The sequence below is a fragment of the Salmo salar genome, chromosome ssa09, assembly GCF_905237065.1.
Source record: "Salmo salar chromosome ssa09, Ssal_v3.1, whole genome shotgun sequence".
Classification (NCBI taxonomy): Eukaryota; Metazoa; Chordata; class Actinopteri; order Salmoniformes; family Salmonidae; genus Salmo; species Salmo salar.
The window spans coordinates 38431946-38447675 of NC_059450.1; the positions used below are offsets into that span (position 1 = coordinate 38431946).

Sequence of the window (15730 nt, forward strand, 5' to 3'; positions counted from 1 at the left end):
ACGTGGAAACAAGGTTGATTTAACCAGTGCGTGCCCAGTGGGAAGTTAGCCTAGTTTGCCATGCTTCTTGCGTGTAGCACAAGTCTCAGAGCCAAAAGAATTGTCACACTGCAATTTAGTGGGCCTACTTCAGACAGTGTACTTAGGCTACTGATGTATTGAAGCCAACGACTAGACTAATATATCGTATGAAAAATGTCCTACTCTGTTGTACTCTGTCTGAACCACTTTGGTCTGGCTACATGCGAATATTATATTGTACCTTCCCAGTGAAGATGGGGACGTGCATGATGGTAGTATCCAAAAGCACATTTGTCATCTGTGTTTTGGGTTGCTAGGGGTGCGAAGTATATTTCCTGGTCCTTGAGATTCTGACAAATCTGCAGAAATGGCAAATGAGTTAGTGATGACTATAGGCATACTCCGCTAGTTTCCCGCTTGCTGTAATACCTGTATGGACTCCATTGTGGGAACTCAGCTTTCATCCCTAAATAGACTCTTGAGTCTTGAGGAAGGATAGTGTTTCTGAGTTGTTAGGAACATTTTGGAGCTATTAACATTAGTCTCTAACTCATTTCATGTATCACAGATGTGTTAAATATGAGTTATATTGTATTCTATTATAGATTTTTTATCTCTGGGGAGGGGGGTCTCTGCATGGATTTAGCAAATGTATAATCGCAGCTTGGGACCTTTTTAAAGTGTCCCATTGATGACTCGAACCTCTCTCATCCGACACCATTAAAGTCCTTTACAGGTTAACACTTCTGGAAGGTTCGGAAAGGTTGAGTGCCCTGGAACTTTAGTACGGCCGTAATGAGGACGACTGCAGGTTAACGACATATAGTCGTGTTTCAGAGGGCCAGGGCTGGATTTCACGTGAGAAGGACAAAAGAAACAATATTTACGACACTTTTAAGCATCCATCATTTTGACATCTGTACGTCTGGCACCTGGTCTTCATTAACATTAAGAGCAGAGCTCGGCCAATCAAAAATATTGGAAAATCTATTTTCCACAACAGTCAAATGAGTGGTAATATACTATTTTCATAATTTAGCAGACGCTCTTTTCCAGAGACTTACAGGAGCAATTAGGGTTACATACCTTGCTCAAGGGAACATTGGCAGATTTCTTTTTTTCACCTAGTCGGCTCAGGGATTCGAACCAGCGGTTAGTGGTGGAACGCTTTTAACCGCTTCCTGCCCCGAGGTACAGACATCAGTTCAAGGCCTAGTATTGATTTACATTTGGTTGAGTTGTCAACTAACGTGAAATCAATACATTGGACTTTTGTCATTGGATTTAGGTTAAAAGTTCGATGAAAAAATACGAAATTCTTTTATATTTTATCTTGATGACAGATGTAATCAGTTTTCAACATGGATTCAATGTAATCACGTTGAATGTTTTTGTTGAAATGACGTTGAAACGTTAATTCAATCAGTTTTTGCCCAGTGGAATGCTTCGTTTATGTTTGGTAATTCTTCAAAACGAATTAATGTAAACATTAGTTCGTTTTAATTCAGCACTGTTGGTGAACATGGTCATTCATTATGTTTGTTGATAGGCCGTCATTGTAAATAAGAATTTGTTCTTAACTGACTTGTCTAGTTAAATGAAGGTTAAATAAAAATTACTTTAAAAAACAATTACCATCATTTTTTTTTACTAGGCAAGTACGTTAAGAACCTATTCTTATTTACAATGACGGCATTACCCCGGCCAAACCCTAACGACGCTGGGCCAATTGTGCGCAGCCCTATGGGACTCCCAATCACGGCCGGATGTGATACAGCCTGGAATCGAACCAGGGTCTGTAGTGACGCCTCTAGCATTGAGATACAGTGCCGTACACTGCTGTGCCACTCAGGAGCCCAATGTAGACTTAACCTACTGTAAATCCAAACCCATAACCTCAACCCGTTAACCCTAAGCCTGAAAATGAAGTCAAACATCCTTAAAAATAAATAAGCATTATGAAAATGGAAAATGGAATAACATGTCTATAAAGTCACATTTTGTCCAATACATGTATCTAAAGGCCAAAATATATGTTAAAACATAACACCATCAATTATAGCATATGATAACTGATAAGCCAATTGTGTCCTTTTTTCATTCCCTCCCTAGTTTCTTGATGAACACCACAAGGACAGGACACATCTGGAAGAGTGGCCTGAAGTAAAAGTACATTTACTTGAGTAAAAGTAAAGATACCTTAATAGAAAATGACTCAAGTAAAACTGAGTCACCCAGTAAAATATTAGTTGAGTAAAAGTCTAAAAGTATTTGGTTTTAAATATACTTAAGTACCAACATTAAATGTAATTGCCAATGTACTTAAGTATCAAAAGTAAAAGTATGAATCATTTCAAATTCCTTATATTAAGCAAACCAGAAGGCACAATTATATTGTTTTTTAAATGTATGATTAGCCAGGGGCACACTCTAACCGACAGACATCATTTACAAACAAAGCGCCATATCAGAGGCAGTAGGGCAGGGATGTTTTCTTGATAAGTGTGTGAATTGGACTATTTCCCTGTCCTGCTAAGCATTCAAAATGTAAATAGTAATTTTGGGTGTCAGGGAATGGAGTAAAAAGTACATTATTTTCTTTGGGAATTTAGTGGAGTAAAGTAAAAGTTGTTAAAAATATAAATAGTAAGGTACAGTTAGCCCCAAAAAACAGCTTAAGTAGTACTTTAAAGTATTTTTACTTAAGTACTTTACACCACTGCCTAAGAACAGGTTGGCTATATATGAGGTTGTGTAGCAAGATGCACCCTCATCCGGATCAAAGAGCAGCATTGTTAAGGTCAGACAAAACAGTAAAGGCCTTATGTAGCCTATCTATGGGACGAATATGATGAAGTAAGTTGACACGTTGATTTCCATAGGTTGCCAAGTTTTCTGAGTAACTTTTTAGTTTTCCTCTATTCCTGTTGGTTTTGGAATACGAATTCGTTTGACCAGATCTCCTGCATAGCCTACACCCCATACAGAAGTAAAGAAATGGGTTCGTTTATTAGTCTGTTCAAGTGCTTGCCACATCAAATGACTTTTTGCACCATCAGATGACAAAGGAGATTTTAAAGAGACATGGCATGCCCTCCACATGGTTTACCTTGCTGCCACCAATTTAGAATGTAGAGAATTCTTGAAATTCTACACCGGAATTCTATTCCACGATTATGTGGCGCCATCTGGTGGATATGCAGTTGAGCGTATCTGAAGCGCTGAACTACTGGTTCTCATGATCAACCCTTATTTTGGTTACTGTACTCCCAATTACATTTTTCTCAGCCTGAAATATCCCCTCATGTATAACTGGGTCTACGTTCTTACGAGTCTTCACAAGTAGGCTACCCCCTGGAGATAGGCTACCCCCCTGGAGATAGGCTACCCCCCTGGAGATGGGCTACCCCCCTGGAGATAGGCAGGGGATAGGCTACCCCCTGGAGATAGGCTACCCCCCTGGAGATGGGCTACCCCCCTGGAGATAGGCAGGGGATAGGCTACCCGCTGGAGATAGGCTACCCCCCTGGAGATGGGCTACCCCCCTGGAGATGGGCTGCCCCCCTGGAGATGGGCTACCCCCCTGGAGATAGGCAGGGGATAGGCTACCCCCCTGGAGATGGGCTACCCCCCTGGAGATGGGCTGCCCCCCTGGAGATGGGCTACCCCCTGGAGATGGGCTACCCCCCTGTAGATAGGCAGGGGATAGGCTACCCCCTGGAGATAGGCTACCCCCCTGGAGATAGGCTACCCCCCTGGAGATGGGCTACCCCCCTGGAGATAGGCAGGGGATAGGCTACCCCCCTGGAGATGGGCCACCCCCCTGGAGATGGGCTGCCCCCCTGGAGATGGGCTACCCCCCTGTAGATGGGCTACCCCCTGGAGATGGGCTACCCCCTGGAGATGGGCTACCCCCTGGAGATGGGCTACCCCCCTGTAGATGGGCTACCCCCTGGAGATGGGCTACCCCCCTGGAGATGGGCAGGGGATAGGCTACCCCCCTGGAGATGGGCCACCCCCCTGGAGATGGGCTGCCCCCCTGGAGATGGGCTACCCCCCTGTAGATGGGCTACCCCCCTGGAGATGGGCTACCCCCCTGGAGATGGGCTACCCCCCTGGAGATGGGCTACCCCCCTGTAGATGGGCTACCCCCCTGGAGATGGGCTACCCCCCTGGAGATGGGCTACCCCCCTGGAGATGGGCTACCCCCCTGTAGATGGGCTACCCCCCTGGAGATGGGCTACCCCCCTGGAGATGGGCTACCCCCCTGGAGATGGGCTACCCCCCTGTAGATGGGCAGGGGATAGGCAGGTTCCCCTAGTTTGAGAACCCTTGAACGAGGCCAACTACAGTGTCCTCTTTGATTATTGGGACAGTGAAGCATGTTTTTTTTCTTTTGGCTCTATACTCCAAGGTTTGGATTTGAAATCATCTTGTGACTCTGCAAAGTTGTTGAATGCATTTTCTGTTTGTTTTGGTTGTGTTTCAGATTATTATATATATTAATGGTAAATAATGCATTGTGTCATTAATGTGGATGCTTCCATGATTACGGATAATCCTGAATGAATACCCCCCCCCCCACCCAAAATGCTAACCTCCCCTGTTATTGTGATGGTGAGAGGTTAGCATGTCCTGGGGGTATGATATAAAATGCTATCCTCCCCTGTTATTGTGATGGTGAGAGGTTAGCATGTCTTGGGGTATGATATAAAATGCTAACCTCCCCTGTTATTGTGATGGTGAGAGGTTAGCATGTCTTGAGGGTATGATATAAAATGCTAACCTCCCCTGTTATTGTGATGGTGAGAGGTTAGCATGTCTTGGGGGTATGATATAAAATGCTAATCTACCCTGTTATTGTGATGGTGAGAGGTTAGAATGTCTTGAGGGTATGATATAAAATGCTAACCTACCCTGTTATTGTGATGGTGAGAGGTTAGCATGTCTTGGGGGTATGATATAAAATGGGGGGGGGGGGATATTTGTGCGTCTGTATCTTTCTCACTCATTATTATTCACGATTCATTCAGGATTATCCGTAATCATGGTAGAATCCACATTCATGTAGCAGTAACTCCAAAATGACACAATACATTATTTACCATTCACTTCTATTGGGCACAAATTCATCTGAAACACAAGCGAAACAAACAGCAAACGCATCCAACAAGTTGTGCAGTCACAAGCTGGATGTAGTCATGGCGTGCTATGAATAATTCACTTTTGACTAGTTTAATACACATTTAAGTGAATTTGTCCCAATACTTTTGCTCTCCTAAAATGGAAGGACGGTGCACACCCGATATGGATGAAAATACCCTCAAATGAAAGCTGACAGTCTGTACTTTATGATCACAGTCATTGTTTGATTTCAAATCCAAACGTTTGGAGTATAGAGCCAAAAGAAGAAAACATGCCACACTGTCCCAGTTATTACGGGGTCACTATGAATCCAACTACAGTATAAATACAGTCATAACTTATGTTATTTAGATATATTTTTTAAGTAATTCTACTTTTAATACCTTTTTGGAAAATACATGCAGTCATTTAAAAATAAGCTAAATTAGGTTTTGCATTGGTGTTTCGTTATAGGCTGATGACCATATTGTGATATTTGTATCATGTTTTTATAACTGCACACCAGATTGCGGATATTGAATCTGTTTTAAATGTTTCCCTTTCTGGATTTCAGATTAGGCCTAATTGTTCATTTAGACCTATATCAAATTAGGCCTATACTAACTAATTCTCCACGCTGCATTCTGGGTCTGATTGAGTGGAGACTGTGGCCTCAAGAGGGCAGCATGTTACCACGGTGACCTCCAGTCCATTGACCGTGTTGGGAGTTCAACGCTCATGCTCTATTGGTACAAGCAGAGGTAATGGGTGGGCCCGTAAAATAGGCCTATAGAAGTCAATGTTGGTGTCCGTTTTCTCGCAATTTTATTTGAAATGGTAAGAATAAGATTGTTTTATTTTATTTATTTAACCTTTATTTATCCAGGTTAGTCTCATTGAGATAAAACAACTATTTTTTTCAAGAGAGACCTGGTCCAACCAAGACATCAGCAGGGAGTAACAACGTTTGAGACAAATAGCAACTATCAGACATACTGTAACATCGTACAGACTTAGACAGACCACAGCTTGTCCAAGGACACAACGGGTACACCACTGCCGATGTTATCCACACTAGCACATTTGTTAAACATGCAGTATATGGTTTAAATCGAGAAATAGGCCTAAAAGAAAAGGGAATATCACAATTTATTCAAACAATGTAGGCAGCCTCGTTGATAATAAGCGTGCCCTCAATTCAGCTTTCATCCCTAGACAAAGATAGACAGCCCTACTCTTCACGCAGTACTTAACCAGAGCAGCGGGCAGTACCATCGAGCACTTTTCGTCATGGTATTCCATAGAGGATGTGTTCGATCAAACACGCGTCGTTCCATTTATCGAATTACTTTGCTTTTGGCACGATCTTAACTATGGCCGTGTGTTTTAAACCCGTTTTAGACCTATGGCAAAGAGGGCAATCGAAAGAAATATACAGTGTAATGAGAAAATGCCAGAAGCAGGTGCAACCAGCTAAATATGGCTCTAGGTGCAACCATCAATATTTGGGATTCGATTTGCGAATATCGTTGAAGGTTTATGCACACATTTAATAAAAAGGATACATCGTTGTTTTTGTGGTGGTATTTCTTAGATGCTTAGAATTCAATATTTTTTTCTTTACATTATCAAAATATTTATGCAAAGCGCCAGAGGACAGTTGCGGAGATCAAATCAGAAAGACCTAAATTGAGGTTAAATAGCCTCATCTTCTCAACATCATTTGTTTAACTTGTATTATTACACATATTACATAATGTTTGTAATTAGATAGAGTAAGAAATAGTATTTCTTTTAATTGTCTTACCAAATGTGCCTAAAGGACTATACACTTCAAGTGAGAAAATCTCAATTTTTGTTGAGAAGATTTGGAACCAACCGAGAGCCTAACAACCAAAGTAAATATTTGGCCGTGAAGAGCTCCAGTAGCCTGTCCTCTCCTCTCCTCCCCTCTCCTCTCGTGTCTGGCTGAAGCTGAGGTCTGAGGGTGTAATAGATCAAGAGGGCTCGCGAGGTCATTGTGGAAAGAAACATTCCCGTTATCATGAACATAACTTATCTTTGCCTTACGAGGTTTTGCACTTAAATGGAGAGTCCTTTTCAAACGTACCCACTTGAGCCACCGTAGTAGGCCTACTTGCATTCAGTAATCTGTTAGTTTTTGCGACCTGGCTGTAGTGTTCGTCAACATTATTTGAGCAGTTGTTCACTGAGTACCTTGTTGCACAGATCTGCGTTTCCCCCTGTTTTTTATAGGAGGATTATCCCTGTTTTTATAGGAGAGCATCAAATTTACTTAGGAGGAATATCCCTGTTTTTATAGGAGGATTATCCCTGTTTTTATAGGAGAGCATCACATTTACTTAGGAGGAATATCCCTGTTTTTATAGGAGGATTATCCCTGTTTTTATAGGAGAGCATCAAATTTACTTAGGAGGAATATCCCTGTTTTTATAGGAGGATTATCCCTGTTTTTATAGGAGAGCATCACATTTACTTAGGAGGAATATCCCTGTTTTTATAGGAGGATTATCCCTGTTTTTATAGGAGAGCATCAAATTTACTTAGGAGGAATATCCCTGTTTTTATAGGAGGATTATCCCTGTTTTTATAGGAGAGCATCACATTTACTTAGGAGGATTATCCCTGTTTTTATAGGAGGATTATCCCTGTTTTTATAGGAGAGCATCAAATTTACTTAGGAGGATTATCCCTGTTTTTATAGGAGGATTATCCCTGTTTTTTATAGGAGGATTATCCCTGTTTTTATAGGAGAGCATCGAATTTACTTTGAAGGATTATCCCTGTTTTTATGGGAGGATATCCCTGTTTTCATAGGAGGATTATCCCTGTTTTTATAGGAGGTTTATCCCTGTTTTTATAGGAGGATTATCCCTGTTTTTATAGGAGGTTTATCCCTGTTTTTATAGGAGGATTATCCCTGTTTTTATAGGAGGATTATCCCTGTTTTTATAGGAGGAATGTCCCTGTTTTTATAGGAGGTTTATCCCTGTTTTTATAGGAGGATTATCCCTGTTTTTATAGGAGGATTATCCCTGTATTTATAGGAGGAATATCCCTGTTTTTATAAGAGGAATATACCTGGTTTTATAGGAGGAATATCCCTGTTTTTATAGGAGGATTATCCCTGGTTTTATAGGAGGATTATCCCTGGTTTTATAGGAGGATTATCCCTGGTTTTATAGGAGGATTATCCCTGGTTTTATAGGAGGAATATCCCTGTTTTTATAGGAGGATTATCCCTGGTTTTATAGGAGGATTATCCCTGGTTTTATAGAAGGATTATCCCTGGTTTTATAGGAGGATTATCCCTGTTTTTATAGGAGGATTATCCCTGGTTTTATAGGAGGATTATCCCTGGTTTTATAGGAGAGCATCGAATTTACTTAGGAGGATTATCCCTGTTTTTATTGGAGGATTATCCCTGTATTTATAGGAGGAATATCCCTGTTTTTATAAGAGGAATATACCTGGTTTTATAGGAGGAATATCCCTGTTTTTATAGGAGGATTATCCCTGGTTTTATAGGAGGATTATCCCTGGTTTTATAGGAGGATTATCCCTGGTTTTATAGGAGGATTATCCCTGGTTTTATAGGAGGAATATCCCTGTTTTTATAGGAGGATTATCCCTGGTTTTATAGGAGGATTATCCCTGGTTTTATAGAAGGATTATCCCTGGTTTTATAGGAGGATTATCCCTGTTTTTATAGGAGGATTATCCCTGGTTTTATAGGAGGATTATCCCTGGTTTTATAGGAGAGCATCGAATTTACTTAGGAGGATTATCCCTGTTTTTATTGGAGGATTATCAAACTATGATTAAACAAAATGAGCCTTTCTCTTGATGTCTCCACGGTGTGTTTTAGGTCTAAATGAGTCTACATTTAGTGTTGTCCATTCTGTTTTTTGTTACCAAGCTTGTTTTTAGAGTTGTATTCAGTGCATGAAGATGCAATATCGTTGTGCGTAAAGATTAAAGCGAAATGAAAGGCCACGATTTTGATACGCCATATTATCCAAATCATCTAGGTCAGCGACTCCGTTTGTGTGGTGGAAACTAAAAGCCTTTTTAATTTGTTTGGAAATGCATAAGTAATATTTCTGCTCACTATAAACTTGGCGGGTGTTCGAGGAAGAGCAGCAGAAGATAGTACTGCACGCATTCCATTCAAAACCATGACAACAAGGAACAAGCTCGGATTTATTCTGGAAAGTTAAAGGACATTGTTGCAGGGCGTCAATCACCGTATTATTGCAGGACTGAACAAATGCAAAATCTCGAATGGAACAAATGCTTCCAACGGGTCTCGGACGCAGAGCTACATTTCCCTCCTTTGTTCTCGGCCTCTGGTTGGCATGTATTTGTGTTCCCCCTCGGCCGACCACCCAGGACGACTTGAGATGGAAGGCTGAGGCTTGTCCACTCTCCTCGCTAGGGTAGGCTCTGTCACCAAGGAAAGGTGCGCGGAGCAGAGCAGAGAAGAGAGGGGCTGGCATGGGAACTAGATGGAACTCCACGGACCTGCCTGTGCCTCGTGCAAGTATATCTGAAGTGTGGGACAAGAGCCAATATTAGACCTCTCTTCAGTCTGAAGTACAGTTAAACACACACTCCAAAAACTAACGGAAAAAAAGCAAACATGCATTATACGTTTATGCCTCATCTTCCCCTTACAGCACTCCTTACAGCACTCTTTACAGCACTCCTTACAGCACTCCTTACAGCACCCCTTATAGCACCCCTTACAGCACCCCTTACAGCACTCCTTACAGCACCCCTTACAGCACTCCTTACAGCCCCCCTTACAGCACCCCTTACCCCTTACAGCACTCCTTACAGCCCCCCTTACAGCACTCCTTACAGCACTCCTTACAGCACTCCTTACAGCACCCCTTACAGCACCCCTTACAGCACTCCTTACCCCTTACAGCACTCCTTACAGCCCCCCTTACAGCACCCCTTACAGCACTCCTTACAGCACCCCTTACAGCACTCCTTACAGCACTCCTTACAGCACCCCTTACAGCACCCCTTACAGCACTCCTTACAGCACCCCTTACAGCACCCCTTACAGCACCCCTTATCCCTTACAGCACTCCTTACAGCACTCCTTACAGCCCCCCTTACAGCACTCCTTACAGCACTCCTTACAGCACTCCTTACAGCACTCCTTACAGCACTCCTTACAGCACCCCTTACAGCACCCCTTACAGCACGCCTTACAGCACTCCTTACAGCACCCCTTACAGCCCCTTTACAGCACTCCTTACAGCACTCCTTACAGCACTCCTTACAGCACCCCTTACAGCACTCCTTACAGCACCCCTTACAGCACTCCTTACAGCACTCCTTACAGCACCCTTACAGCACCCCTTACAGCACCCCTTACATGATCCCTTACCCCTTACAGCACCCCTTACAGCACTCCTTACAGCACTCCTTACAGCACTCCTTTCCCTTACAGCACTCCTTACAGCCCCCCTTACAGCACTCCTTACAGCACCCCTTACAGCACTCCTTACAGCACCCTTACAGCACCCCTTACAGCACCCCTTACCCCTTACAGCACTCCTTACAGCCCCCCTTACAGCACTCCTTACAGCAGCCCTTACAGCACTCCTTACAGCACCCCTTACAGCACCCCTTATCCCTTACAGCCCCCCCTTACAGCACTCCTTACAGCACCCTTACAGCATCCCTTACAGCACCCCTTACCCCTTACAGCACCCCTTACAGCACTCCTTACAGCACTCCTTACAGCACTCCTTACAGCACTCCTTACCCCTTACAGCACTCCTTACAGCCCCCCTTACAGCACTCCTTACAGCACCCCTTACAGCACTCCTTACAGCACCCTTACAGCACCCCTTACAGCACCCCTTACCCCTTACAGCCCCCCTTACAGCCCCCCTTACAGCACTCCTTACAGCACCCCTTACAGCACCCCTTACAGCACCCCTTACAGATGCCCCCAGAATATGAATGCGTCTTCTGGTGATTATTGATCACCTTCATCAGCTCCCTCATTACTTCCTAGTTATATCCCTTTAGAAAACACGTGTTTTGACTGGGGGTGAAGGAAACCTGTTCCGCTTTAGTGATATAGCGTTTGAACCATCCAAGAAGGGCGTGCCATATCTTGGAATCAAAAGCACTCCTGTGATTCAAGTGTCATCTCTACAATAACACTAATACTAAAATACTAATACATTTGTCTCAGTTTATTTCAGACTGTCCTTATGGCTAGCCTCTTAGAATGCACGTCTGTCACAAGATAAATGGCCATAATACGACTCTGTCTTGTCATTAGAAATGGGTAATTGTCATCTCTCCATTTTAGAGTGGTGCTCTATGTGTATACAGAAAAACGTATTTTTCCTCGGGAAATTAGGATGAGATTGATAGCGGAAGTTAAAGACAAATAACCTAATATTGCATTATTTGAAGATGAAGACAATCTAAACAAAATGTCCTTTAGAGGATTTTTATTTTTATTGTCATGTATTTTTATTTCAGGGACGTTATTTACAACATGATTGTTCAAGTCTTTTCAAAATACATGTAATGACTATGGGCTGCACACCCATAAATAAATTACTTAAACCAACTCAGGGACATCTCACACTAATTGCTCACTTTGTATGCAAATATTGGACATGTTATTTCGACGGGGGGGAGTGACGGGGCTGGGCTCTGTTGTCACTTGCCACCCAAGATGTGATTCAGCTGCAACAATCACCATTATCTGGTCACCACTTTTAACGATACGGGACGAATCTGTAATGATGACGAGTGTTTCCTTCCGCCATTGTTGAGGCAACGGTGTTATTCTTCTGTGCGGGTTCACACCTACCATCATTGGATAACGGCACTCGAATCATTCAGATACTTAGCATCCTGGAGGAGGATATATAAGGGGGTGAAGTACTGTTTATACAAACACTGCACTACCTCGTGTCCACACACAGACGATATTCTAGGTCGTCTGTGACTCTGACAGCGCACGCTTAGCCATTTTTTGATACATCGATTTTACTCCTATATCAACGGTCTCTCTCCTTTGGATAGTTTTCACGCACAAGGATTCCGTTTTTTCCGGAAGCAATGGCTGGTGCGGCAAAGTTCAGTTTTTCCGTGAGGAGCATCCTGGATTTGCCTGAAAATGACCCAGAGACAGTGCAGCCCTCCCCGGGTAACTCCAGCTCCCCTTACACCTCCTGGATGGACAGCGACCGGACCCCTTGCCTCTGTAAGTCCCCTGGTTGACACCTGAGCATAGAAACATATAACCACTTCATATGATCCATATAAACACATAACACATACTAGCTCTGACTTTGCTGATAGCTATTTTATTGAGGAAAAATGTACTTAATATGACTGTGATATGTGGTTGTCCCACCTAGCTATCTTAATAAGACGAATTCACTAACTGTAACTCGCTGTGGATAAGAGCTTTTGCTAAATGACTAAAATGTAAAAATGTAAATATGGGTCTTGCCTCAATTGACACAATTTCATATAATCCATTACTGCGATTTCCAACATAGCTGTTTTATGAAATCCAATTGGTATCCAATTAACTAAGCCTTGTGTAATTATTGGATACATTTTATAAGGAGACGTGAAGTCTAATTCAAATCTATTAAATCCTTCTATTATTGAAACATCTCTATATTCTGGTATTTTTGCTGATATTGTGTATCGTGAGTTGTTTATATGGTGTCTTGATCAGTGTAATAACATTTGTAATTCCTCAGCTTCAGATGAGAGCAGCCTGGAGACTGCCCCAGACTCTACCAAGTCAGATGAGTCTTCTCTGTACTCAGAGGCCGGGAAGAAGTGCCGCGTGCTCTTCTCCAAGGCCCAGACCTTCGAGCTCGAGAGGCGTTTCCGTCAGCAGCGCTATCTGTTAGCACCAGAGCGCGAGCAGATCGCCCATCTCCTCCGCCTGACGCCGACGCAGATTAAGATCTGGTTCCAGAACCACCGGTACAAAATGAAGAGGTCACGAGCGGACGGAGTGTCACAAGACATAAACCAACCGCCTATGTTGCGCAGAGTAGTGGTACCCATCCTAGTTCGGGATGGAAAGCCGTATCAGACTTGTTTCATTGACACGGAGAATGGAGGCTGTCTTGGACCGACCACACGCCTGGGTACACCCTTCAGTTTTGGGTACCAGTCTTTCCAGCATCCGTCGCCGTTCGCTCTACCTCAACAATACCAGCACTTTGCCAGCCCGGCAGCATCCAGACACACCTTTGCTTGGAGAGACTTTCTGAACGACTCAGCTCAATTCACTGCTTTTAAGTGACTATAAAATATTAAGTAGAGGACTATGCGTAGAGGAACACTTACAACCACTTTAAATGTTTTCTGAATTCCCTTATTTTTCGAGGTACTTACAAGTGTACTAATAAGTACAGTAGTATTTTTTTATGAGAAGTATTTTGCACATATTTTATTTTTGGTATTTTATTAAATGAATTGAGTGATATTCTCGAAAGATTAAAGTCGTTATTAGTTTCTTGTAATCTGATGGTAGGCCTATGGACATTCTACTCCTAGATTCGTCCCCTCCAATTCGATAATGTGGTGTGTGCAAGCATGATTTGTGTGTAGACTATATTTTATCAGTATTTTCAATGTTCGGTTATTTGTATGACTTTCAAATCTACACAATGATATTTATCAAATATACTCGCAAAGTAAAGGATTTCATTGATTTAAATATTCCGTTTTTCACTGTTGTCTGAAAATGCTATTGAACAAAATCGTTGTGTTGTTTGATAACATGTTTTGTGTTTTATAGAATTACGAATAAATAGTTTATTTTATAAATTTTTGCACGTATTGTCAAGTATTTTCAATGTCCTCATGCAATGAAATGTATTCTAATAAAACTATTTTGGGTATGAGAGGTCCACCATCCGATAAGATTGATATAGGCCTGCCACTATTTAGGATTATAGCTAAAACATACCTGCATCTTTCCAGTGCATGTTATTTTTTTATTATTTTAGTAAAAATAAGAGAAAGTCTTATCTTAGAGGTACCTATTGGAATAAGAAACAAACACCAAGAAATGTGAGCATTTATCATGTAAAAAGTCCCGAAACCCTAAAGCTGAGAAAACACAATCACTGTCTAAAGACTGGACGTCACTGAGTATAACAATACTTGGTAAACATTCGACTATTTAGCTCATCTCCCTCTAGTTCGAGTCATAGGACTCTCTCGCTCTCTCTTGAAACAAAACGCTAAAACTGAAAGTTGTTTTGGTCTAGCCTACAAACGTGCAAGCAACGTGAAGCATAAATTGATCACATCCATAACTCTGCAACAATAGTTTATAACGAAGTTTGCAAACCGTTTTTGTAATGTTATATGTAAGTTATTAGAAAATAATAGACAATTAAACCGAAGAAGGTCTAGGTCTAGACTGGATGGCGATGGGCGTATTTAAAGAACATGTGTCAGTAATAATACGAACAACTTATATAGTAGACTTTTTCAAGGCATTGCACTTTTATTTCATAATTGGTTATTGGTTGGTAGACATTCACATAAATATGAAATTATTATGGTCACTTTAATTGGTCCTTCTCAATGGGAATTAAGAGTTAGATGCACAATTTCATTGCTCCATAAAAATATAATTTTGGGAGGAGAAATCTCATGCTTTTAGGATTGGACCATTACACTGAAATATCAGATTTCAATTTCTTGACTCTAGAATCTATATTTGTAAGTAGTCAAAGGTCCCGAACCCTTGTCAGGGATGAAACACTTCACTTCATTCTCCCTCCCTATTTTCTTATTCCATTGATGGAAGTGAAATATGTCTGAGGGGTTGACTGGAATGGAAGATGCGTTATTCTGTGGTAACATGGGTTCTTTTTTCACACTTTCACGACCCCATGATGTTGTTTTCTCGTCCTCCGCCCCAGTAGCGCATCGTCCCTGTCACCAGGTCTATTGTCCCAGGCGCTCGGGCCACCTTGCATCACATATGGGGGGGACTGGCCGAACCCCTCCGCGCGATACATCTCCCCTTAAACACTCTTTTTGTGTGGTTGTCTCCAGCTGAATGGACCATTGTCTGTCTTCCAAAAGGGACCTAGACAAAATCCTTAGTGTTTCAATTCTCGTGATGTTTAATCAGTGCCCGCGACAAATTTATGAGGTTTAACCGCACAATGGTGTTTTAGAACATGGCGGGTTTTAAGCATGACAAAGACTGGCATTTAGGATGAGGTTGCCATTGGTTTTTAGAATTGGGTAGAAGAACGACTTCTTTGAATAGGATGCTTGGTTACATATTCCCCATACATCTATCTGTCCTTGTCTTCTTCCCCTCTTGACTAGACTGTCAATTTTTTAATACAAGTTAGTTCAAAATATAAAAACATTGACAAAACATTGGCTCTTCTTGGCTCTTATTTAAACTACATTTGTACAATGTTTCTCTATGGAGAAACAAATCTGCAAAATTTTGTGCGAGAAATTACAGGCCTAAGTTTCTGCACCTACGTGTGTTGCACAACAGCTCCCAAGC

General features: G+C 42.0%; 1 protein-coding gene across 1 annotated transcript; it reads left to right on the forward strand.

Annotated features, from left to right (window-relative positions):
- Nucleotides 1–11668: 11668 nt before the first annotated feature.
- LOC106611305 (homeobox protein Nkx-2.8) lies at nucleotides 11669–13984 on the forward strand. Its single transcript, XM_014211351.2, has 2 exons — nucleotides 11669–12418; nucleotides 12930–13984. Exons 1-2 carry the CDS (start codon nucleotides 12274–12276, stop codon nucleotides 13484–13486), a joined length of 702 nt encoding a protein of 233 aa, XP_014066826.1. The 5' UTR covers nucleotides 11669–12273; the 3' UTR covers nucleotides 13487–13984.
- The last annotated feature ends 1746 nt before the right edge of the window (nucleotides 13985–15730 follow it).

Bases quoted from the DNA above. Each gene is read 5' to 3' on its own strand.
- LOC106611305 (XM_014211351.2), top strand. From the start codon at position 12,274: ATGGCTGGTGCGGCAAAGTTCAGTTTTTCCGTGAGGAGCATCCTGGAT. The intron at 12,419-12,929 runs GTAAGTCCCCTG...GTAATTCCTCAG, and splicing joins CGACCGGACCCCTTGCCTCT to CTTCAGATGAGAGCAGCCTG.